At 48.7% G+C, this 26,155-nt stretch overlaps 2 protein-coding genes across 2 annotated transcripts in view; both read right to left on the minus strand.

Moving 5' to 3' along the window:
• ATP6V0D1 (ATPase H+ transporting V0 subunit d1) overlaps window positions 1–10,294 on the minus strand; it is a 38,431-nt gene extending 28,137 nt beyond the window's left edge. The window contains exon 1 of the mRNA XM_028091417.2: window positions 10,075–10,294. Coding sequence (XP_027947218.1) covers window positions 10,075–10,204 — 130 coding nt within the window. The 5' untranslated portion in view covers window positions 10,205–10,294. The remainder of the gene's footprint in view (window positions 1–10,074) is intronic.
• A 760-nt stretch (window positions 10,295–11,054) lies between these two features.
• Window positions 11,055–11,989, minus strand: AGRP (agouti related neuropeptide). The gene is made up of 4 exons (XM_028091732.2): window positions 11,957–11,989; window positions 11,704–11,836; window positions 11,452–11,537; window positions 11,055–11,237 (listed from the first exon to the last, which is right to left on the minus strand). Exons 2-4 carry the CDS (start codon window positions 11,831–11,833, stop codon window positions 11,055–11,057), a joined length of 399 nt encoding a protein of 132 aa, XP_027947533.1. The 5' UTR covers window positions 11,834–11,836; window positions 11,957–11,989.
• Window positions 11,990–26,155: the final 14,166 nt, after the last annotated feature.

Here is a 26,155-nt window from a genome sequence, read left to right on the forward strand (position 1 = left end):
TCCTGGGATCGAGTCCCACATCGGGCTCCCTGCTCAGCGGGGAGTCTGCTTCTCCCTCTGACCCTACCCCCTCTCGTGCTCTCTCTCTCTCTCAAATAAATGGATAAATAAAATCTTTAAAAAAAAAAAGGTAACAATCTTGGGGGAAAAAAAAAAAGGGATCATTGAGTAAAATCCGAGAAAAAGTGTGTTATCACCCAGCAGAGCAAGTTCTGACATGACCTCTGGGGCAGGGCTTGTGAAACAGGGGCTATCAGGTCCTATGCTAAAGTCTATACCCGCGCAAGATGTAATCAGGGAAGGAAAAGCAAGAAGCGGGGGCGGGGCGGGGGGAGAAGAAAAGAGAAAGCTGGCCAGGTGAGAGGTGAGCAGGTGAGCTGTACCTGAACAGGAGCCCAGGGGTTCTGGCCTGGTCACCAGCCAGAGGTGTCCAGCCCCGGCCTGGGCCCTCAAGTAACCCCCTGGGCTCTGAGTCTTTAGGTGTAAAGAGAAGGGGCTTGACGGGAGTTCCCGAAGACTCAGACCGGCCCTAGCAGGCTGTGAACCAAAATCTGGAAGTCAAATGTCCAGGGTCACCAGCAGAGGTCTCATCGTGGATGGCTGTTGGGTGTGAGTAGCTTTTCTTGCATATCTATATGTTCTAATTTCCTTTATTCTACATATCTTTATCAGATGTCTTAACTTACAAACTATTTGTTCACTGCAAGAAATCCAAAGAGTACATAAAATAAAAAATGCACATATTCTCCTCCCAGCCTCTTCAATCCCTCCCTCCAGAGGCTGCCATCCGTTCTAGACCACATGGTGTCTAGGCTTACAAACACTTTTCCACGTGCATACAGTATTCTACTAAAGTGGGAATATATTAACAATATATTTTTAAATCAGTCCTTATAGAACTTCACGCTTTTGAGCACTTGCATAGTATTCCACTGTAAAGACAGACCATGGTTTATTTAACCATACCCCTGTCAATGAATATTCTATTGGTTCTAACAGGCTGTGGTTACGAACAAGGCCGACGTGAACATCTCTATACATGCCATCTTGTGCTAATCTAGAGGGACACAATCCTCTAAGCGGGGTTACAGGGACACGGAGTACACACGCATGCAATGTTTTAACAAGGTGGTGAGAACCTGTCCCCCAAAAGGTCCACACTGAGTCACCTGTCCACCAACTTTACTTTTGGGAATTAAAAAAATATAGATGTTTATTCAAAAACAAAAACAAAACCCCACCATGCCCAGTCATGCAGGAGAACACATGGCAGGGATCATAGGGGAATCCCCGTGCTGCTTGCCAAATTAGGCTCCGTGCCAGGTGTCCTGGTCAGAGCACGCCTGTGTCCGCTTGGCCTGTCCTTAAGGCTGCTCTCCAGCCTCCTGGCAGGACTAGGCTTCTAAGGGAGACTTGCCCTGGCTGCAAGCCTACAGATGGCCGAGTGTGGGCGGAGATGCTGCCAGCCAGCCAGAGCGCTGCTGACTTCCAGTACCTTCAGTGCTACTTCCCCTGTGCTCCAGGCCCACACAGCCGGCTCCCTCAGACACTCCGATTCAGCACATCTGAGACAGAACACCTCCTCTTCCATCAACCTGTTCACACCCCAAACTGTCTCCTCTTCCGCTGGTCCCCATCTCAGAAGCATTTCCAGCACCCACCCAGGCATTTATGAAGTTAGAAGCCTGACTTCTGACCCCTCTCATCCCAGTACCGAATGAAAACTGGACCAACCTTGTGGGTCTCACCCCCTGAGCTGGTGCCTGACTCAGTCCTTCCTCTCCCCCCATGCTAGTCCTGCGCAGGTTCAGCCCATGTCTTCTCACCTGGAGAGGTGGAACTGCTGCGTGCCTCCAGCCTGGCTCCGCCTAAATCCATCCTCCAGAGCCTCAGACCAAGCTTCTAACGGCACCCTCCTCCCACCCCCACTCCCTTCACAACCCCCTCCCCTTCATCTACCGAGGGACCAAGTGCGAACTGACTCACGGCAGCAACACCTCTCTCCTGCCCCTCTCAAGCCTCCACCCCCACTCTAGAGCCTCGGCCTCTTGGGCAGCAGCAGCAAGGTGGAGACAACCAACCAAGGTATCAGGTGGCCACGGTCACCACCAATGATCTACGCCACCTGACCCATCACTGGGTATCAGGGGTCTCTTCGCTCAGCGATGCCACCGCCCAGGGCAGTTGGGACAACACGGATCCTCAAACACCGAGGCGAAAATTTCAGGTGTATATGGGGCCAGGCTCTCATCGCTCAGAATCAAGGTGCTCGTTCCCTTCGATCCGCAGTGCAAACTCTTCCAGGTTATCACCTTCTGCACACTCTTCTCCCAATGCCCCCAAGCTCCTCTCTCTCTTGCTCGTGGCCAGTGGACTCTCAGAGCTGTGCTACCTCTTCCTTCAGAATACATCCGACTCTGAAGAATTTTGCACTGAGCTAAGCTTGTCTTCCTGTCCAAGCCACGGTCCTCTAACTTCACCAACTCACTAGAGTCTCCTTTGACCAACAAAATGCAATAGACTATATACAGAAACGCAAAAGACCATACACAGAAACTCTTAGACATTTCCCACACACTGGCCTCGACCTAACGCTAAGAATCTCTCCCTTCCCTTCCTTTGTTTTTTTTTTTATCATAACATTCATAACATTCATCCCTCCTGAGCTGTGTCCAAGGCGCTCAAAGTCTTTCATGAACCAGCCTGAAGCACCTATCCACATTCAGCCCCTGTACGTCCCTGACATGTGTTCTATTCTCTCTTCCCAGCTCCTGAAGCTCCTCAGACACTCTATGAAGTTTCATGTTTCCGGGACGATAATGCCATTCCTTCTTCCTACCTCCTTGGCCTGGCTGACTTCTTTTGGTAACAGCTCTACTGAGATATAATTCATATGCCATACAACTTTCCCATTTAAAGTGTACAATTCAATGGGTCTTAGTATATTCACAGGATTGTGTGATCATCACCACCATCAATTTTAGAACCCCAAAAAGAAACCCCATACCCTTTTACCCCACCTGCTCCCATCCCCCTAAAATTTACCTTGTGCCTACTATACATTCAATGTTGTCTGCCCATTAGACAGGCACACTTACCCCACAGGCAAGGCCTGCATGACATGTTTTCATTACCCATTCAAGGCCCAGCATGGCGCCTGTCTCTCAGGAGTGACAGCAGCAGGCTTCCCTGACTGTTCACTTGGCACCGGGCCCTGTGCTTACACTTTGTACACATCTCAAAGAGATGCTATTAACATTTCTGACTGTACAGCTGAGGAAAAGCGACCTGCCCAACGTCACGAAGCCAGTAAGTGACTGAGCTGGGATTAGTTGACCAGTGAGCTCTGTTCTGTCTATATGTCATCTCTGCCCATACGCTCCATGCACTGCTCTCACCTTCTAGTTCCACTTTCCTCTCTTCTCATTAAGGTCACCACGACCTCTGAACGGCAAATCCAGTTGAAAAGCTGTCTGACTTTATTTCAATCTCTTGGCCACGTTTGGCATTCATCACCCCTTCTTTTTCAGGTTCTCTGCTGGGGCTGCCCACCTCTCAGGGGATGTCTTTCACCTTTTTGGAAGGACCCCTTGCTTAACTGGACCCTTTCCTGGGGGAGAGTCTCATCTTGGGCCTCTACTCTTCTGACTCTATGCTCCCTCTTGGAGGTAGCAGCCACACTTCTACCCTGATTCCCAAAATTGGCTACGAAGCTCAGACTCACTCCTGAGCACCAAAAATCGCCTCTACGTTGCCACTCAAATGGCTCACAGAGCCCTCAACCCCATTCTTCTCACTCTTTCTCCAACCTTCTCTTCTGCATTCCACTATCATTTCACTCTGCCACCGACACGGTTGCCTACACCAGAGGTGAGGACGTAGGCTTTGACTCTTCCTTCCTCCTCAGCTCCTTATCCAACCCCTCAAGTCCTATCACTTTCTCTTCCTAAGATTCCCTCACGATGATCCTTGCCCATGCCAAAGGCAAGCTGTCAGCACCTCTGACCTGGATTACTTATAATACCCTGCAAGTTGTTCTTCCCACTTCTGGTGTGGCCCCCACTTCCAATCCCCTTTTCACACTGTAGGTGCACTCTAAAGTACAAGTCCAATAGTTTTACTCACCCATCCCCTCACTCAGGACAAAGCACTTCCTCTATGGCTATTGCAGTCCCTCAAGACCTGATCTCTAACTCTCCAGCCACACTCCTTGCCACACCACAGTTAGTGCCGAATGAGTTGCCACTCCTGGAGGACACCATCCACCATTGCATCTGCAGTTTCATCTGACTGGTGATTGGCCAAGCCCAGCCTGGAGTCTTGCTTTCTTCTTCCCATAAGAGACAGTCCCTTGCAAAAAAATGTTGAAATGCAGAAGGAGATGTTGCAATGAACACAAGCAACTCAGAACAGAAAGGATAAAGTATTCTGCAAGACAGCCAGCATACCATACATGTGAGCCCTTCACCATGGTCCCTGAGCATCTAATTTGTGGGCTCTCCCCCTCCTGAACATTAATTATATTTATCTGCAACATAAAGAGATGTCTTGACTGGCCCCATTGTCAGGTAGAGCCTCCATTCCAAATTAGGAAGCTAGCATCAGCCAAATTGTGGCTGCATTACCCAGCTAGCCATATGCTTTTCTCTATTTTCTATGTTTCTGAGTAAGAAGAGAGCTAATCCATAGAAAAATCCTGGAAACATGACCAACCCAGTAGCAATGAGAACCCCTTAGACTCATTATGATCTCTAAATACCATTTTCCAATAAAAAGAACAAGGTCTCCTAAGAGAAATGAGGACTCTCGGTCTGGGTCAGGAAATGTATAAGATAAGATTAGAACATACCGTTATCTCCAAAGTAAAGAAAGCTCTCAAAGGCTACAGGATTGTGTCACAAAAGACTCAATAACCTATTGAATAAGCTCCCACTGGCCAAGGGATAATTTGAGCATCAATAAAAAGATTGAAAGACAAAAATATATCAAAATCCGTATGTGCATTATGATACTATACCAAAAAAAGTAACAAACCTCATTAGTCCTCTCTAGGATTTTGGAGAACCAACTCATTACTTTGAAAACTGATAAATACAGGAAAGAATCAAGCATTTATCCTACCTCACTTATATAGACTGTATTTCAGGGTAACAAAGTGGTTGATTAGTGGAAGTTTCCTAGTATAGAAATATTCAAGGGGCGCCTGGGTGGCTCAGTCGTTAAGCGTCTGCCTTCGGCTCAGGTCATGATCCCAGGGTCCTGGGATCGAGCCCCGCATTGGGTTCCCTGCTCAGCACGGAGTCTGCTTCTCCCTCTCCCACCCTCCCTGCTTGTGTTCCCTCTCTCGCTGTGTCTCTCTCTGTCAAATAAATAAATAAAATCTTAAAAAAAAAGAAATATTCAAGCTAGCAATCAAAGAAGGAAACATAGAATTAGAATATCACCATTTTGCAACACCTAATGAAATAATGATTCTAGGCAATAAACGTCAATGATTTTTTATGTCACAAAAAGAGAAACAGCGAGACGTTATGTGCCTCCCAATGGAAGTACAAAATCACCTATTATTCTTTTTTCCAAAAAAAAAAAAAATGAACTAGAATCTAATCAAGCCTCTACATCTAACTACCAATTTACAGGAAAAACAAGGGATAGAGGAACATATCCAACTATATGGCAAGGATGTAATCAGCAAAACTGAAATGGAGGGAAAACCCATAAATCAAATGACCCAGTTTCTTCAATAAGTAAAAGGAAAAATAAGAGAGACAAAGAACCTATATATTAAAAGACCAGAGATAGCATCAACCAGCTAAAACGTATGGATCATATTTGGATCCTGATTGAAACAAATCATATTTTAAAAATTTGAGCTCATCAGAGAAATCTGAACACTAAATGGATAGTTGATGACATTAACAAACTATTGTTGTTTCTTTTAAAGGAGGATTAATAGCTTTGCAGTTATTTTCTTAAAATTAGTCATGACCTTTTTCAGAGATATTGAAATATTTACAGCTGAAATTATGCATTGTCTGGGATTTACTTCAAAATAATTTAGGAGCTGGGGGGTAAGTGGAGCTATTTATTGCAACAAGATTGATAACTGTTATAATGACAAGAACTGATCATTGTTATAGTTAAGTGATTATTACTTACAGATTCGTGATACTATTCCTTCTAATTTGTATATATCTGACAGCATCAGTTTGATATAGTTTTAAAGAGGAAAGAGGAAGGGAAAAATTGCTCTTAGGCTGAACCCAGGGTCAAAGCTAAGAGTTGAGGCTCAGAACTATGGGAAAGCCTGAAATACCTGTTTGGGTCACTTATAAAGCCCAGGGGCTGGCACACAGTAGGCCTTTAGGAAGTGTTTCTTGGATGAGCAAACAAACATCTGAATATCAAAGTAGCACTACATATGCTCCTAATGCCTGAAATACATCCAACAACCCCAAGTTTGGCAAGCCTTTGTGGCAGGTGGTGCTCCATACCATCACTTTCACCGGTATCACCCTCAGTATGTAATTATATATTAAGTCTACTTTAAAATAACAATAACAGGGCACCTGTCTGGCTCAGTCAGAAGAACATGTGACTCTGGATCTTGGGGTTCAAGAGATTAAATAAATAAAACTTAAAAAAATAAAATAACAATAACAGCCACTAACACACTGACTCAACACTTGCCATGTGCCAAAGTCATGCTAAGTGCTTTATATGAATTATCTTGTTTAACCTTCATAACCAGCCCTTGAAGTAGGTGCCATTATTATTACCACTTTACAGACGATAAAACTCTGGACAGAGAGGTTACATGGCACAGAGCCATGAAGTAGTAAGCCCATATTTGTAACTTCTATGTTACACTGATCTCTTAATGTCTTCCCCCTGCCCACACTGACCTCCACCACCGCATTATGAGGGTCAAAAGAACATCATTCAACAAAATATCTCAGCCCCTATCACAATGCCTGGCAAAAATAGGTGCTTCATAGGTATATGCTAGATGAATGAAAACATTCTAAGTAATACTGTATGATTTCTCTTTGTGTTTCTCTGACCCACCTCATCTTCCCCACAATTTCCAGCACAAGACTCAGCCCCTAGAAGGTACTCTACATATCCAGAAACACTCAAGAGTTAAAAAGTGTTATTGTGACCACCCAACTCTGTCCCCTCAGTTAACCAAAGGATAGGACCTCTCCAGGTTTTCTCTCCTACCTCTGAGTATAAACAATCAAGCAAGATGGACAATGGAGAATATACGAGCCTTGGAGGTCCTGAAAGACTGAGTTCTAGCAGAAGAGGTCAGTAGCAGATGCCCTGCGTGAGTGAGATTCAGGGAGGAAGGCCCGGGGTGTGGTGGAGGGTATGCATTTGCCCTTCCTTAAAGAACAACACCCTCTGCCCAGTGCCCTGTGCCTTCTGGAACATCTTTGGAAATCTTGTTACTTCAGGACACACTTACAGATCTCACTAGGGACCAACGGCTTCCTTGGTCTCCCTTCCCCTCTTTCCTTTCCCCTGGAGATAGGGAAGCAAAAAAACACCCAGCAACAAAGGCCTCTGGTGTCACCTTCGAAGCAGCGAAGGACTTTCTGTAGAGGATAATGGGGTTTCTAGTCACTCCTTCTGCCTGTGGCTATCCCCAGCCCCTGAGAGTCTTCAGCATCTCCAGCATACAGGGTCCCAAGAATCCTAAACTCTATGTCAAGAAACTTCGAGGAAAATAGCACAGACAATCACAGGAGCTGTAACTGGGTGGAGGGGACAACAGTCTAGTCTAGCATGATCACAAAGGGGCTCTTAGATGGCGTGCTACTGAGGCTGGGCCTTGAAGGGTGGGAATCACTGGGCTTCGTGGGGATGAGACGGATAAAGAAGGAATGGCGGGTGCAATGTAGTGAAAGCAAGAGCTAACACTTATCTAGCACATACTCTGGGTTTGTCGCTGGGCTCAGTGTTTACATATAAAAGCTTGTTGATATCTCACCTTATGAAATAGGGGATGACAATATACCAGATGAAGAATCCAAGGCCCAGAGGTGTTAAATAACTTGTCTAAGGTAATCCAGTAATTGGCAGGGCTGGGATTCAGACTGATTTTTCCAACCCAGGGTCCACCATACTATGTGCACCAAGAGTTGGGGCGGGGGAGAGGGGAGATGGCTTGTGTGAGGGAAAGGACTATGTGTGGAAGAGCAAGGGAATCCTTGAATGTGACCCTAAAGGTCTAGATGGGGTGCCACGAGGCAGGCCATGTGCTGAGCCGTGTTGCAGGAGGAATGGCCTAACACATTTATAGAGGATAATGGTGGAGGGGTTGCTGGGAAGATGGAACCTGCTACCCCCGGAAACTCTACAGGACGAGGAAGGACAGGCAGCAGCATGAGTGAGGAAAACCTAGAAGAGAAACAAGTTTACCAAATGCCAGTTGGTAACCAACGGTGTTCACCTTCAGATTTAAGCAAAGAAAGATCTCCAGTCCCAGTCAGTCCACAAAACTTGTATTAAATGCCAACTGTGTGCCAGGCCCTGCCCTAGGCAGCCTCCCTCTGTTTCTCCTCCTCTTCCCAGTGAGGAAAATCAGGTTGCTGGCAGGCTCCTACAACTCGGCACCCTAAGGTGCTCTCCTCTTCTTCCCATCTCCACTCTCATAAGGCAGACAAACAGCTTTTCTCATATGTTTATGTTAAACTCATAAAGTCCAGGATCCCTGCATTTTAACTTCAATAAGTTTTACAATTTAAAAGTATTTATTTTCACTTTACTGGTCCAGTTTACAAGATAAACAATAACTTACTTTTTAAAAACTAAATCCTCTTTTAACCTCAGTAAGTTTTTTTAAGCACTGGAATATGCTTTAATTAATATTCTAAAAAGAAAAACGCTGGAAAAGTGAACCTCAATAAGTTTTTGATGAGAAAATTTTCACCAGAGGGCAAATCGTCTTCCACTCCAGCTACCAACCATGGAGCCAGCAGTACCTCTGCTCAAGGGTATCTCTTGAGGGTCAGAAATGGGAACTTACATGCCAACCACAATGCCCTTCGCGATCACGAGGGGAAGTGGGGACCCAGCGACATCTCTAATTCAGTAAATCTGATGCAGCTCTACCTCAGGGAGTCAATCCTAGTTTGGAGCTGAAGAAAGGGAAACTTAGCTTCTCATTCTTGTGCTTTAAAAAAAAAAAAATATCCTGGGACGCCTGGGTGGCTCAGTCGGTTAAGTGGCTGCCTTCCGCCCAGGTCATGATCCCAGGGTCCTGGGATCGAGTCCCATATCGGGCTCCTCGCTCAGCAGGGAACCTGCTTCTCCCTCTCTCTCCCTCTGCTTGTGCTCTCTCTGTCAAATAAAAAAAAAAAAAAAATCCTGTCCCAACACACAGCCTTCTCACTGAGGAGGCGGGATTTATTAGCCAAATACAAGTGCAGAAACTTCCAAACTTGGAGGGCAACCTCTTGCTCTCCGAATCACTGACTTCAGGAAACTCTGCTCAGCCAGTGGTTCGGCGATGGAAGCAAACTCTCAGTAGGTTGGCTCAGCAATTCCCCAGGCAGGTTCACCCCGCCGGCCAAGGCTAAGAGACAGTGATCCTAAATGTCTTGGTGTATGTTAGGCGGGAAGCCGGGGACTTTTCCGCTTAGGTTCTCTAAGCGTTGCCACGGGGCCGTTCTTTGACTACTGCGGGGTAAAGAGGTTTGTATGGGCACTTCTCGCACCACCGACAGGCCGCAGCATGAGTGAGGATGCTACTCGAGAGACCCTCTCTCAAGAGACCCTCTTTTTCAAACTATAAGACAAGCATAAGGGGGGAAAAGGCGGCCCCAGCAGAAGCTAACCACCGCGGTTCTAAAAGCCTTGGTTGCGTCTGGGCCCATGCGGAGCCGCATCTGGACGGAGATTCCCTTCCGGGACGCCCGCCATCGGCCCCTGGATTCCCAGCAAGGCCCCTCAGGCCCTTCGAGAACCCCCGCCTCCGGCTTCCCTGCCCAGATCTCGGAACCCTCAGGCCCGGGCCAGTCTCTCTGACGGCCTTCCAAGGCCCAGCCGCCCGGCCCCGCGGCTCACCCTCGAGCGTCTCGCACTGCACCAGATTGAGGTAGTCCGCCTGGCTGAGCACCCCGGCCTTCAGGCCGCGCACCAGTCCCTCCAAGTAGCCATTGTCCACGTTGAAGTAAAGCTCCGGGAAGAACGACATGGCTGCGGCGGGGGAGGCGAGATCGGAGAACCCCGATCGCCCGGTGGACAGCTCGACTCCAAGATCAGCTGACTCGGCGCCAGCAGCGGGCTGTCAAGCGGGTCAGGTGATGCGCGAGCGCCTCACGTGACCATGACGGGGCGGGGCTCTGAGTGGCGCCCGGCTTCCGGGTTGTTTCGTCCGAAAGCATTGCGCAGGTGTGGGCCCTCTGGCGCCTGCGCGACTAGGATATAGGCGTACCTCTCGCTACCAACTTGGAGTGTCTGAGGCCGGCCGCGTGGTGGCGCACGTGGCCGCGGGGATTCGAGTGGGCCCTCTAGTTTTACAACCCCCTCTGGGGTAGCGGGCACCGAGGGGCAGGCGGTGGAAAGATGGGAGTGAGCGGTGCTTCTTATGCTTGGAAATATTCCAGAGTGTTGTGTCAGTCTTCCCCCGAAGGGAACTACGGTTCGAGGGGCAGTCTTCGCCGAGGTCACAGGTCGAGTTAGCTGCAAGCAGGCCCTAGAGCCTAAAGCTTGCGGGCCAGCCAGGAGTTATAAACCCCTATATGCCCTGCGCGCTGCACCCGCATTTACTGTACAAGATTCTGGAGGGCTGGAGCCCGGCCCTTCCGCCTCCCCACCGACGCCTAGCACCGTAAGAGCATGAATGTAAGTGATTCAGATGAATACCCTAGACCCTGGGGAAGGGGTGTGTGTGATTTCTTGGCTTGGCCGCATCCCCATCCCTACCGTGACCTCCATGACCTCCCGCCTCCGACGGCCAGGTTCGAAATAATGCCACAGCCTTGGGGTTGGTCCCAGCCTTTATTCGCTACCCCGTGCACAGCCCCGACCCCGACGTCGGCCCACTAGGTACGGCTGCAGGGGTTCATGGCAGTACCCAGCTTGCGGCAGTAGCAGAAGGCGTTGAAGAAACGGCAGTAGCACGTGGCACATGGGTCGCAACATGGTACCTGGTGTCCCAGACAGGATTCATGCAGCCTTACGCAGCGACGTGGGGAGCGTGGCTCGCGGCCCTCCGGGTCTAGAACCTACAGGAGTGAGGGAGCAGGACTGCAGGCATGGGCCTCTGAATGCAGGTCCAGGGATGTCACCTGCCTCAGTGCAGGCAGGATGGCAGCTGAGCATGGAGAGAGTAGTCTGCAGTATCACCCCAGGCGAGGGGGTCATGAGGTGGAGAGAGGGGCTTCTGCCTGACGTCCCCTCCCAAAGCCTGTGGTCATCCCCCTTTTCCTGGGCAGTTACCTCTGCCAAGGCCTCGGCCTCCTGCAGCCGAGCTTCTTCTGACTGTTCCGCAGTTGTCCTTTTCAGCGAGGACTGCAGGCCCAGGCCTGGAACAGATGATGTGAGGGCAGAACCCCCTCCCTCCCCATGCATAAAACACCCACCCCGGAGGCCTGGGACTGGGAAGCGGGAAGGAGGGCTCATACCACGTAGGATACTTCATGGCCAGAGGGTATCCAGGCTCCACCCAGCTCCACCCCTGCCCATACTGACCTGGGAGCTCTGGGAACTGGGCCTGGTCAGGCCTTCTGATGCCTTCCATGGGAGCCAGGCCCATCTGGGCCCCCTGCATGGGGGGCAGTGCTAGCAGCAGGGCACAGCTCAGCAGCACTGCAGGCAGCATGACCTGGCCAGCAGTAAGACACACCACTTAGTCCTTCCTCATCCTTGATGCACCCTCTAGGTGCCCTACCCCAGACAGAGACCTCCCAGAAATCAGGAGTCTCTGCCCAACCTGAGGACTTACGTCTGCTTACTGGATCCTTGCCTGGAGAGTTTCTGGCCACTCCGGCGCCCCCAGCTTATATGGCAGGGTCTAATGAATGCCCCACACGTGACTGCCGCCTGCAACCAGGACATAAGGGGCCCTCCCCAGAGGGTGGGGCACAGCTCAGGCCTCTCTCCCTGAAACCTGGGCTTTTGGATGCTCTGTAAGAGGTGTGCCCATCTCCGATTTGGGGGTGAGGTCCTCAGGTGCCAATCAAAGTTGGGGAACAAGATAGGGTAGCCAGAACCCCCAAATTTCTACAGGACAGGGACCTGGGTAGGGGTGGGGAGGTTGGACAGGCAGGAACCATTAGCAGTAACAAGGCAGGCAGCCCTGAGATCTTAATTTAATTTGTGGCCCCGGAGATGCTCACTCAGACCCTGTGTGGCATGTTGTTTCCTTTGCTTCCAGGAACTTTGGTCGAGGGCATTGAAGAGGGTGATGGGCCAGTGGTCAGAGTGGGGTGCAGACTTGGACCCTGGGGTTTTTTTGAAGGGAAAAGAGAGGGGAGAAGCCCACTTAGCCAAAACCAAGCCCTCCTGCCTCCATCTCTAGTCCTTCCTCCCCTCCCCTTTGTCCCTCCAGGCTTCTCCAAGACCCCCACCCTTGCTCCTTCTCCCAAACCCTTTTCCACCCAGGGTTCCTGGAAGCTAAGGAGGCAGAACGGACTGTTCCCTGGGTGGGCGAGCAGCTTCAAAGTAAAAAGCTTTCAGGCTGCCTGTCTCATTAGTGCTAATGGCTGTTGCCTTCCGCCCAGTGTTGTCAGGCCTGTGCCCACGCCTGATCTCATCAGCACGAGGCCAGGGTGAAGACTGCCCTTTTGTGAAGGTGGGAGGACACACAGGACCCCACCTGCCCCTGCCTTCCCTCTCCCCTCTAGAGGACTCTTTAACACACCCTTGCCCATCAGGGAAAGGGGTATAGGCTGAATTACCTTCAAGACCTCAGTGTACAAATTGAGCTGCCTGAGACAGTAGGAAGATGAAGAGGCTGTTGGGGTTTGCGGTCCAGGTTCACACAGACTATTCTGCCCAGGACGAGGCCTGAGGAAGTCCTCCCAGCAGTGGCTGGCAACCCTATGTTGTCATCTGACAGCCTTTGGTCTTCAGCACCAACAGTCAGTCTTGGGGTTCAGTTGCATGGGGAGGGGACACTCTGCAGATGGTGGGGCTGTGGCAACTCCATTCACAGACGGGCACCGATGTCTGTTCTGGTATCAGGCTAGCACTGGCCTCACTTGTGGTTGGCCTAGGGTAACAGTCTTAGGAGCTCGGAGGGTCACATACTACCGCCCAGAGGGAGGAGGCTGGGGAGTGAGGGAAAGCCTCTCTGAGGAGGTGGTCCCAGGATAATCCAGCAAAGGGCCATCCCTGTTTCTCCCCTGACAATGCTACTGGCTATTTTGGTGACAAATAGCCACAAAATGGACCTGGTGTCAAGGCCTCCCTGGCAACTCACTTTGACCTTTCTTCCCCAGAGGCTAGAGCTGGGCCCAGTCGTCTACCCCAGGGCTTTCTCTTCTCAGGGTGGTGCAGGGTGAAGGTATCAAGCACTAGATATGCTTCCATCTTGGTGGGGCCACTGGGGGTTCAAGAAGGACAATGCATCAAAGGTACCCGAGGCACTCTCCCCAAATCCCTGGCCCCCGGCCCCATCCTTGGAGATTCTGGCTGAGGAGATGGAGGTGGGGAGCAGAGACTGCAGGTGGATTTTGGAAAGGTGCCCCAGGTGAGTTGAGGCGGAGGCTGTGAGCACTTGGCTGGGCCTGATTGGCATCCATGCTAAGAACAGTTCATATTTGGGGGTGGTGGGAGTGCTCATCCCACCCAAGACGCTCATTTTCTTCTCGTCTACAGAGCAGTGACTGTCTTCCCCTGTGTGTGTGCGGGGGATGACATGGGCAGTGATGGACAAGGGCTGAAGCACTCCCAGGGGCAGCCCCGGTCCCTAGTCAGGTCCAGTGGGCAAGACAGTCGAAAAAAAACAACCATCAAAACACAGTAGGATGATGAGAGAAATATAAACGTTGACTATTTGATGACATTAAGGAATAATTGTTAATTTTTTAAGTTGTGATAATGGTTTTGTGGTTTCAAGTAGCTTTTTTAAGAGAAATATGATGAAATATTTACTGATAAAATGATGTGAAATAATCCAAGGGAGGGGGAATAGCGGGACATGATATAGATGAAATAAAATTGTTCATGAGTTGGTAGTTTGTTGAAATCGGGTGATGAATACACGGGCTTCGTTATCCCATGACTGCTATCCTTGTGTATGTTTGAAAATCTTCATAATAAAAATTAAAAACAAAGAGAATTATCTAAAATGCAATGGGATAAATGCTTTGGTAGAAAAATGCCCCAGGAGCTTGTAGGCCTAGGAGGGGCATCTACCCCAGCTGAGGGAGGAGCAGGAAGTTGGCTGGGGAAGGCTTTCTGGTAGAGGAAACTTTTACTCATTGATGAAGCTTGAGTAAGAGTCAAGGGTGGAGCCACACTAGGGACAATGTAAGTTTCCTGGACCCATAATTGGCACATGGTTTACTGAGTTGCCTAGTTCTACAGCTTAACACTGCTACAGGCTCTGCTCCAAGCCTGGTTCCTGCCGGACGAGCCCCAGCCTGTGAGCAGTCAGTAGACGCTTTTCTCCCCCTTCCCCGACCCGCCCGGGGTCAGAGAGTTGGCTGCTCCCAAAGTTGATTCAGTCAGTGAGTCAATCAGCAAACATCTAGAGCCACATCTAGAGCTACCTCCACATTGTATCACTGCTGTGAGTGTGCACAGGCTCAGACCATAGCCACAAGAGCCCGGGAGCTCTCCTGCCACCCAGCTGCAGTCCAGAAATCGACATTTGTTTATATCCTTTCCCACCCTGCCCTCCTGCCCTCCAGCACTGTGTCACCTAGCCCCCTCCCACCACCACTGAATTAGCCCAAAACATTGCCTGTGGGTTTCTGGTCATAGCTCTTCCTCTGTATCCATATCCATATCCATATCTGCATCTCCATCTAAAGTGAAATTTCCGTTGACTTACAAATTTTATTTGTTTTTGCAAATAACCAGTCTTTGGCCCGATTTATCAAATTTTGTTACTGTTAAGTTTCTGCCTTCCTACTATTTTCTATTTCCCTTAGGTTTGTTGATCCTTACATTTATCTTTCCTCCTGATGAACACAGTTGCCTACAGCTAGTAGTCTATAAAAGCCCCCCCCCAGCCCATTTCATCTGCTAATGAGTATAAATACTATGGGGGTGGTTTTACTGGTCAGGAACTGATGTTCCCAGGATCATGCTTGTTGACAAAAAGACCTTCAGAAATCTTCTTCGTGTCGGATTTGGGAGACCTGGGGGGAGGCAGTACCTACTTGGTGAGGCTGGGGAGGGACCCAAACGTAGGGGACCCTGACTTCAGGGAGAGGAAGAGGAGAATGTAGTTGCTCTGTGCCAGAGATCAAGTATGAGGACAAGGAGGGGGGCTTGACCCCTACCTCTCCCCTTTTCCCTCCTCAAGGTAGTCCTCACCTCCAAGGGCACTGTTCCTACTTTGTCCAGCAGGGGGCAGCAGAGCACCCACTGGCTCTCCCAATCCAACTTTGTTCTGAAAAACCAGACCCCCTCCCAGCACACTGCCTTGCCCCTGTGGCTCATCTGTAGGACTTCCAAAAGGCAGAGGTTGCCTGGAGAGGTGTGGTCCCCTCAATTATCCAGGGAGGGGGAATCAGGATGGATGGGGGTTATTTCAGGCTGGTGTCTTGAGCCCTAAGCTGGGAGGGATTCCTCCGTGATCAGGTGATCCTAGAAGAGAGAGTCATGTTTGCCGCCTGAATACCGAATGCCAGCCCTTGCCATTCTCCCATTCATGCAAGAACAATTTACTGAGTGCCTGCTACATGAAAGGCGTTATGCCAAGGCTTCCAGACTTGGAGGGTAGGTCAGAGGCTGTGGTGTCCTGAAACTCCTGATTCTGAGGTCAGACAGGCTTTGTGGGCTTTCCTGTTACAGTTAAAGTGTAGAATGGAGCCAAGCCAAGGGAGAGTGGAGCAAGGTACAGAGCCAGCTGATGGACAGACTGCAAGGGGGCTCAGGCCCAGAGACACCCTTTATCCTCGGGCCTTGCTCTAACTCCCAGTCCCCCTCCCCCTACCATCCTCACTTTCAGTGCTGGGAGTGGGCCCTTCATTAGGGGTCCCCAGAACAACTGAGCTGTGGCTGGAGTGTTTAGAGGAAATTTCACAAAGGCCCAGGGGTGCCAAAGACAAGTAGGCCCAGCTAGTCTGGTTCATAGGATGTGGCTTGGGCGCCTGGGTGGCTCAGTTGTTAAGCGTCTGCCTTTGGCTCAGGTCATGATCCCAGGGTCCTGAGATCAAGCCCCGCATCAGGCTCTCTGCTCAGCGGGAAGCCTGCTTCTCCCTCTCCCACTCCCCCTGCTTGTGTTCCCTCTCTCGCTGTGTCTCTCTCTGTCAAATAAATAAATAAAATCTTAAAAAAAAAAAAAAAGAATTACATAGGATGTGGCTTGCAGTCTGGGTGCTTGGGCCCTGCCGGTATGGCAAAGGCCATCCTAAACTCCAACCCCAGCCCTCTCTGAAGACATCTACAACCCAGCGTCGACTGCCCGATGCCTGCAGAGGTAGCCAGTCCTTCCTCCCATCTGCCAGGCCCCATCTTTCAGTGTGAAGTATTCTGTTTCTAGTGGGGTTGCAGCACGTCACCTTCTGTCTCAGGGTGATTTCTAACTGTCAGCACGTTCAAACAGGTAGACATCAGCCTCCGCACTCACAGGAAGCCCATACAGAGTGGTGAGGGGATTGTTCCATTCCAGGTGATGAGAGGACCCCAGAATTTAAAGATTGATTGATTATTTATTTATTTATTTAATTGACAGAGAGAGAGAGAGAGAGAGAGAGAGAGAGCATAAGCAGGTAGAGTGGCAGGCAGAGGGAGAGGGAGAAGCAGGCTCCCCGATGAGCAGAGAGCCCAATGCAGGGCTGGATCCCAGGACTCTGGGATCACGGCCTGAGCCAAAGGCAGATGCTTAACTGACTGAGCCACACAGGCATCCCGAGAGGACCCCTGAATTTAACAGGATCTCTGGGTAAGGGCACTTTGAGTCCCCATCAACCCTTCACAGAGGCGTGGCACTGTTGGGCTGGGAAGGGGGTGCCCAGGATGTCCCCTTCATTGTTCCTAATCTATCCCCATAGAATGGAGCAACCCAACTCCCTGGGGATGTTCAGTGGCTCAGCTAAAGTCCGGTCCTAGGAATGACTCCTTTCTTTTCTCTTTCTTTCTTTCTTTCTTTCTTTCTTTCTTTCTTTCTTTCTTTCTTTCTTTCTTTCTTTCTTTCTTTCTTTCTTTCTTTCTTCTTTCCTTTCTTTCTTTCTTTCTCTTTCTTTTCTTTCTTTCTTTTCTTTCTTCCTTTCTTTCTTCCTTCCTTCCTTCCTTCCTCCCTCCCTCCCTCCCTCCCTCCCTCCCTCCCTTCCCTCCTTTCTCTCTCTCTCTCTCTCTCTCTCTCTTTCTTTCTTTCTTTCTTTCTTTCTGTAGGCTCCACACCAAGCATGGAGCCCAATATGGGGCTCAAACTCACAACCCTGAGATCAAGACACATGCTGAGATCAAGAGTCAGATGCTTAACAACTGAGCCCCCCAGGCACCCCAGGAATTACTGTTTCTGCTAAAGCCCCAGGAGCTATCCAACCTGCTCATCCCTTCTGCCACTCGGGTTCTGTGCAGGTAAGAACAGAGGCTACAGAACTCTAGATATAGGCATGGAGGTGCTGCCTAAGGCACTGGGCACAGTGGTGCACTGGTACCTGGCTTGGCAGACTCAGGGTGAGCCCAGGGTCCGCTAGAGAAAGAAGCGAGAGCTACGGCAGCTCCCAGAGTCTTCTGGCCCCCCTCCTTTCTGCTGTTACCCCTTCCCATCCCTTTTGCCTCCAGCTGGGAAGAAGGCCTGGGAGGTAGACATATAAGAGCTGGGAGGGGGTGGAGTCCCACAGGGAGTGGTCATCTGGGGACCTTGGTTGGAAAGGATAACCTTCTTGCTTAAACCTCTGGAGCACAACTCTCACCCCAGCACCAGGCCCAGCCTAGCATGGGAGGAGGAGCTCACAGGGTGCCCCTCCGCGAGCAGCCCTGCTGGCCACTTCCCAATTTTGCCCCTCTAGGCCCTGTGTAAACTGTCTCCACTAAGCCCTACGTAGGGGTTCTCCTCCCCATCTCCGGCCAAAACCAGACTTTGTGTCAGGATCTGGCATAGAAGCAAGTTTTCCTCCCTACCTCAGCCCTTTACCTACTACAAGTTTATCCAATGCCTCACAGCAAGACTCCCATCACATACATTTAATTCTCAGCAGAACATTGAAATAAACCATCCCCATTTTCAGAGCTCAGGCTTACAGCCTAAGTGACTTAGTTCTGATCACTCACCTAAGAAGGGGCCGGCCTGCTTTCCTTTCCTCCTTGCATGGCTCTGGGCATATTTTAGAGCTGGAGAAGGATGGTATGTGTATGTGCATGCGCAGGTGCTCAGGGTGGGGTGTGTGTGCGTGCGTGCACACGCGCACATGCACGTGCGCACATGCACGCACATGCTAGGGCCAGGGGGTTATCAGACATGCTGCCCTATGGTGTCTCCCCACACACCTCTTGGTGGTGGAAACCATTCACCCACCTACAGAGCTCCCAGGAGGGGCACAGACAAAAGCAAGCAGCCTCCCCACCCCCACTCGACTCAGCCCCCATGAGGCTGTAGGCTCAGTCGGGTGCCAGAGCTGTGCTAAGTGTCCTTATGCTCTTGGACACATTTCTAAATAATCTATGAATCAAAGAAGTCACAAGGGAAAACTAGAAAATGTTTCAAATTGAATGATAATGAAACAGTATATCAAAACTAACAGGATGCAACTAAAGTCATGAGTATATTTAAGTGCCTATGTTAGAAAAGAAGAATGGTTGAAAATGAATTCTGCAAACTTATATGGTGAAAGGGTAGTAAGTAAGTGACTGTCTGTTTTATCTGTACCTTGAAGCCTTCACAAAAATTAATTTGAGATGAAGCATCAGCATAATTGTAAAGGTAAAACAGTGGAACTTCTAGAGAAACATAGAATATCTTTATAACCTTAGACTAGGCAAAGATTTCTCTTTTTTTAATTTCATTTATCTGACAGAGAGAGAGCACAAGCAGGGGAAGCAGCAGAGGGAGGGGGAGACGCAGGCTCCCAACTGTGGGGCTTGATCCCAGAACCCAGGGATCCTGACCTGAGCTGAAGGCAGCCGCTTAACCGACTGAGCCACCCAGGTGCCCCTAGGCAAAGATATCTTTCTTTCTTTCTTTTTTTAAGATTTTATTTATTTATTTGTCAGAGAGAGAGAGCACGTGCTGGCAGGTGGAGAAGCAGGCAGAGGGAGAAGCAGATTCCCTGCCCAGCAGGGAGCCCGATGCGGGACTTGATCCAGGACCCTGGGATCATAACCTGAGCCAAAGGCAGACGCTTAACTGACTGAGCCACTCAGGTGTTCCCTAGGCAAAGATTTCTTAAACAAGACACAAAGGGGGCCCTTGGCTGGCTCAGTCGGTGAAGTGTGCAACTCTTGATCTCGGGGTCATGAGTTCGAGCCCCATGTTGGGTGTGGAGCCTACTTTCAGAAAAAATAAAATAAAATATTTTAAAACAGAAACAAAAGACTAGACTCAGAAAGCTCTAAGCATCAAAGGTTGTTAAATTAGACTTCATTAAAATTAAGAACTTATGGTCATTAGTTAAAGGTATTTAAGAGGGGTGCCTGGGTGGTTCAGTCGGTTAAGCGGCTGCCTTCCACTCAGGGTCCTGGGATGGAGCCCTGTGTCGGGCTCCGTGCTCAGCGGAGAGCCTGCTTCTCCCTCTGCCTCTGCCTGCTGCTCTGCCTACTTGTGCTCTTTATCGCTCTGTTAAATAAATAAAAACCTTAAAAAAATTTAAAGATATTTAAGAAAATGAAAAGATAAGTTACAAACTGGAAAAAGAATGTTGCAATACATGTATTAAAAAAAAAAAACTCCTGCAGAGTATATAAAGAATTCCATAGCCATTATGGAAAAAGAACTAGAACAGGCCCTTCATAAAAGGATTTCCAAATGGCCAACAAGCATGTGGAAAGATGCTCAATATCACTAGAGAAGTTTAATTCACTCAGAAATGTGAATTAAAATAACGAGGGGAACCTGGTTGGCTCAGCTGGTAGAACATCTGACTCTTGATCTTGAGGTTGTAGGTTCAAGCCCCACTTTGGGTGTGGAGATAACTTAAAAAATAAATAAAAATAAAAATGATAAATTAAAAATAAATAAATAAATAAAAATAAAACCAAGTGGTGCCTGGATGGCTCAGTTGGTTAAGCATCCGACTCCTGATTTTGGTTCAGGTCATGTTCTCAGGGTCGTGAGATCAAGCCGCATGTTGGGCTCTGTGCTCAGCATGGAGTCTGCTTGAGATTCTCTCTCTCCCTCTGCCCCTCCCTCCCTTCATGTGTGCTCTCTCTCTCTCAAGATAAATAAATAAAATTCAAAAATAAGTAAAGAAATTTAAATAAAACCATAACGAGATAGTATTATACACTAATTACGTTCGCTAAGATTGAAAAGATTGACAAAACCAAGTGTTGGTGAGGATATGAAGTAACTAGAACTGGTAAGAGGTAAGCTGGAAAACTGCAATATTCACTATAACTGCTACACCTGACCTATGATCCAGCAAGTTCACTCTTTGGTACAAACCCAGGGGAACTGACTGTGATTTCTACTAAAATGCATGTATAGAATGTTCTTGGCAACTTTATTCATAATAGCTAAAAACTGGAAACAATCCAAATATCCAACACCAGGAAAATGGATGAATAATGATATATTCATACTGTGGGAAACTACACAGCAATAAAAACAATGAACTGCTGTACACAACAGGGATGAATCTTCCAAACATAATGTTGGATGAAAGATGACAGCCACAGGGATGCCTGGATGGCTCAGTCGGTTGGGCATCTGCCTTTGGCTCAGGTCATGATCCCAGGGTCCTGGGATCGAGCCCCATGTTTTCCTCCCTGCTCAGCAGGGAGTCTCCTTCTCCCTCTCCCTCTGCTGCTCCCCCTGCTTGTGCTCCCTCCCACTCCCCCTGTCTTCTCTGTCAAATAAATAAATAAAATCTTTAGAAACACACACACACAGGGGCACCTGGGTGGCTCAGTCGGTTAAGCATTTGCCTTTCAGCTCAGGTCATGATCCCAGGGTCCTGGGATCGAGCCCCGCATCGGGCTCCCTGCTCGGCGGGAAGCCTGCTTCTCCCTCTCCCACTCCCCCTGCTTGTGTTCCCTCTCCCACTATGTCTCTCTCTGTCAAATAAATAAATAAAATCTTTAAAAAGAAAGAAAGAAAGAAAGAAACACACATGCACAGATTGTCTTAAATTATAATATTTATTGGCTCATATAATTGGCTGGTTTCAGATGAAGTTTGGTACCAGGCCTTTTGGTTACATAAGGACTTGGTGTGATAAATACAACTGGTTGCCTCCCTAATACCTATCCCCCTTTCCTCCCAAAAGAAGCCCAGTTTTGTTTGGGACAGTGCCTAGTTAGACTAACTTCCTCAGTTTCCTTAAGAGTTCATGGTGTCCCTGGGACACAGTGTGACCCATGAGACTTATGGTGATGACTTGTGGGAAAGTTTTACTTCCCTGGCACAAGTGTATCCCTTTTCTGCTTCTTTTCCTTTCAACTTCCTGCTCATGACCAACTCATGACCATGGAGGCAAGAATTTTGAGAATGGATTAAGCTGCCAAGGATGGCAGGCAAGAAAAGGAGACTTCCTGGCCGTGTAAACCGGTTGCACCAACCCTGGTCTGCCTGCCCACCTTCTGATATTTTATTGCATGAAACAAACATGAAACGAATATTTATTTAAGCTACTCTTGGGGTGCCTGAGTGGCTCAGTTGGTTAAATGGCTGCCATCAGCCCAGGTCATGATCATGGGGTCCTAGGATCAAGCCCTGCATTGGGCTCCCTGCTCAGCAGAGAGCCTGCTTCTCCCTCTCCCTCTGCCTACTTGTGCTCTCTCTCTCTCTGTCAAATAAATAAATATAATCTTTAAAAAATAATAATAAAGAGTTTTATCTTTTTTTTTTTTTTAAGATTTTATTTGTTTGTCAGATAGAGAAAGCACAAGCCGGGGGTGGAGGGAGCGGCAGGCAGAGGGAGAAGCTGTCTCCCAGCTGAGCAAGGAGCCCGACACAGGACTTGATCTAAGGACCCCAGGATCAAGATCCGAGCTGAAGGCATATGCTCAACCAACTGAGCCATCCAGGCATCCCTAAATAAAATCTTAAGAAAAAAAAAAGGCCTTTAAGCTACACTTAGGTTTTCTTTTACTTGCAGCTGAACACATTCCCAACTGATATCTTCAGTTTCTTTATGTCTTTTAAGATTTTATTTATTCATTTGAGAGAGAGAGCATGCAAGCAGTGGGGGGATGGGCAGAGGGAGAGGAAGAAGCAGACCCCCCCACTGAGCAGGGAGCCCAACTTGGGACTCGGTTCCAGGACCCTGGGATTGTGACCTGAGCCAAAGGCAGACACTTAATCAACTGAGCCACCCAGGTGCCCCAATAACTCTTGTCCGTGTTTTTTGTGGTCAATGTTTCATTCTAAGGCTTGTTTCCCTTGTGGACCCAAATTGACTTCCAGGAGTCTTTGAGGCTTCTTGCTTCCTCACTCACATCCTACAGGAGAGAGTCATCTTTGTCCCACAGTTCCCTGGTCCTGGTTCTGGAAATCCTGCTGGCGTCTGCAGCTGAGGGTTGTGGCTAGAGTACTCATGGTGGGTTCCTCTGATCTGGGTGGGGCCTGATAGTCCTCCTTGGGCTTTAGCTGAATCCTTACAAGCCCTGAACATCCCCAAGGTCAGCTTGTGACTCCCATAGCAGTTCTGACCTCCAGTGGCCTTGCCCCTGGAGTGGCCCTGTGGGTGGAGTGGGTCACATGGGCCAGCATGGGCCATGCCAAAGTCAGGGTCAAAAGCTACCCTTGGGGGGTGAACTGGGTGGCTCAGTCATTAAATGTCTGCCTTCAGCTCAGGTCATGATCCCAGGGTCCTGGGATCGAGCCCCGCATCGGGCTCCCATCTCAGCAGGAAGCCTGCTTCTCCCTCTCCTTCCGCTGCTCCCCCTGCTTGTGGTCTCTTGCTCTCTGTCAAATAAATAAAAGTAAAATCTTAAAAAAAAAAAAAATGTACCCTTGGGAGCCAGGTCTGGCTTTTGGTTTGGGCAGGTGTTGACCTGGGCAAATTTCCAGCCCAGAAAAAAAGGATTTTTGTTGTGGAATCTTGTTCTTCCTCAAAACAGCCTTGAAAGTCATGTGCTCGGGTGTTTTGTTGGCAGGATAGCAGCCTGTGGTATACAAGGAGTTGAGAGAGGTTTAAACTGCAGAGAAGTCTGAATATTGTCACAGTTTGTCTGAGGTCACCTAACTTGTAAGTGGTGGAGCGGAGAGGAATCTGACACTCTCTTGACCCCCAGCTACAATGATGCTAAGACACTATGACACTTGGGGGTCAATATTGTTTTTAACACAGATTCACCTAAATCACAGTACAAGCGCACAGGAACGTTCTTCAGTTCCACAAAGAAATACGCCTTCTCCCATTTTCCCTGAAGCACAGGGCCCCTAGACCTCTCCTTTATTGTCATCCTTTTTTCAAAGACACAGGTAAAGAAAACACAGCATTGGCAAGGTGAAGGAGCAAGCCTGAAAGCCATACTTGGACTCAGTATTAGGGAAGTGTGGAGTGCGTGCTCAGTCTGAAAGGGGAAGTCGTTGACGCCAGGCAGAGGTGCAAGCCCGATGTTGCCAGAGCTTCAGATTTTCAAAAAAAAAAAAAAAAAGCCAGAAAACTGAATTTTTTAAAAAATATTTTACTTTTAAGTATTCTCTACACCCAATATGGGGCTTGAACTTACAACCCCGAGGTCAAGAGTTACACGCTCCACCCACTGAGCCAGCTACATGCCCCCAGAAAACTTTAAAAATTTTTTAATACGCTGTTTCATTGTTGGCTCAAAAAGCTTTATGCAGGTTGTCATGTTCCCACTGCCAGTGTAATGGGATAGAACTGCCCTTGTGGTGGTTCTAGCCTGAAGTGCTTTGAGAACCGGAGTGAGCGATTTCCTTGTTCCAGCTGTCCTGGTAGGTTTCCTGGAGAAGGTTGTGTTTAGGGGGGTTCCTAAAGGTGGAGGGAGCTTCCTGAAATGAGGAGGATTGGGAGTAATTTTTCTAAAGCTTTTGCATAGTTGCTCACTGCACGAATGCTAACAGGCCTGCAGTTTCCAGCCTTACAAGCCCTTGACCCCCACCTGACCCACACCCTCAGCTTCCTGGTTCCAGCCTCGAGGGACTCAGCCCACTTCTGCCATCTGGTTTCTTCTTCCTGAGAACTAAGGAACAACTGAAGTAGTCACAGGAGTCCTTTCAAGTCTTCCCAGCCAACTGGGGCTAGGGCCTACTCCCTGGGTTTGGCAGAGGGAACCCCCAGCTCTTGGGGCCTTCCCCTTGACCCTTGACAGTGGGAGAGCAAAGAGAAGGGAAGAGGGCCTGAGGACTTACCAGGGGTGAGAGAATCCTTCCCAGGCTGTCTCTGCTTTCCAGAAAGGGTAAGCCAACTAGAGTGGGTGCCTGGGTGCCACTCTTGAGTGGATGGAGCGTGGGAGACGGCACCTCTGTCTTCTCAACTACGTTATCATCCAATTTCAACATCACAAATAAGTGCAGCAACTCCATATTATGGACCTCATGATGTGACACAATAATCATCAATGTCATATTCTTATCAAAAATGTTTAATATGAATCTAATATTGCAGAAACAATCCGATAAATCCAGAATGTGATGCTATAAAAGCAGCCTGAACTCTTATAAAAAATAAGAAGGCTGAGTGTGGGGTAGAGAATATTCTTCTATATTAATAGAGACCAAAAAGACCTAACAATCAAAGGCAGTGTGTGAACCTTGCTTCCTGAACTAAAATAAACGTGCTAAAAAGTCGTCCTCAATTGGGGGGCTCCTGGGTGGCTCAGTCGGTTAAGCATCTGACTCTTGGTTTTGGGTCGGGTCATGATCTCAGGGTCATGGAATGGAGCCTCGCATTGGGCTCTTTGCTCAGCACCGACTCTGCTTATCTCTCTCCCTCTGCTCCTCCCCTCAGACACACTCTCTCTCTCTATCAATCTCTAAAGTGAATTTTAAAAAGGCATCCTTAAAAAAGACCAGTGGGCACGACAGCACTCAATTACTGTTGATGTGCTCAGATGTGATAATGGCACTGTAATTGTGTCGAACGCTGAAAGTTAGGGCTAGATAATGCTCCTGAGAGCTCAGCAGCACTTCTGGTCCCTGCCCACTAGGTGTCAGGAGCACGGCACCCTGTCAGTTGCCACAAGCAGAAATGTCTGAGAAACTTGTGGGATTAGGTAGTACTAACAGTTGCATCACGTCACGAATATACAAAAACACACTGGACTGTACATTTGAAGATGGTTAAAATGGTGAATGTTACATGATGTGAATTTTTTCTCAATAAAGAATATAATTTAAAAATGTCTGCGTTGGGCATTGTCAGATATCCTCTGTGGGACAAAATCTCCCCCAGCAGAGAACCACTGGTGCGGAGAGTACATCGCTTGGTGGGGGGGGTGGGGGGGGGTGGGCTGCAGGCTGAAGGCTTTAGGAAGGAAATGTCTTGTTTGTCACCTACTTTCAACGAGCAGAAGTGGTTGGGCACCTGGGTGGCTCAGTTCGTTGAGCGACTGCCTTCGGCTCAGGTCATGATCCCAGAGTCCTGGGATCGAGTCCCACGTCAGGCTCCCGACTCAGCAGGGAGCCTGCTTCTCCTTCTGACCCTCTCCCCTCTCATGCTGTTTCTCTCTCTCAAATAAATAAATAAATAAAATCTCAAAGAGCAGATGTGGCAAAATGTTAACCATTGGTGAAACTAGGTGTCAGGTGTGTGGGTTGTTCATTTTACTATTCTGTGGACTTTGTATAAATTTGAAATTGTTCAAAACCAAAAGAAAATACAGCTTCGAAATTTCTGTTTGCAACATCCCAAGGGACCCATGCTAGGTGCCAATTGTGCGGCCTCCTTTCAGA

Source organism: Eumetopias jubatus, unplaced genomic scaffold (genome assembly GCF_037043125.1).
Source record: "Eumetopias jubatus isolate StellerSeaLion01/CBP00866 unplaced genomic scaffold, mEumJub1_p1.0 scaffold_10, whole genome shotgun sequence".
NCBI lineage: Eukaryota > Metazoa > Chordata > Mammalia > Carnivora > Otariidae > Eumetopias > Eumetopias jubatus.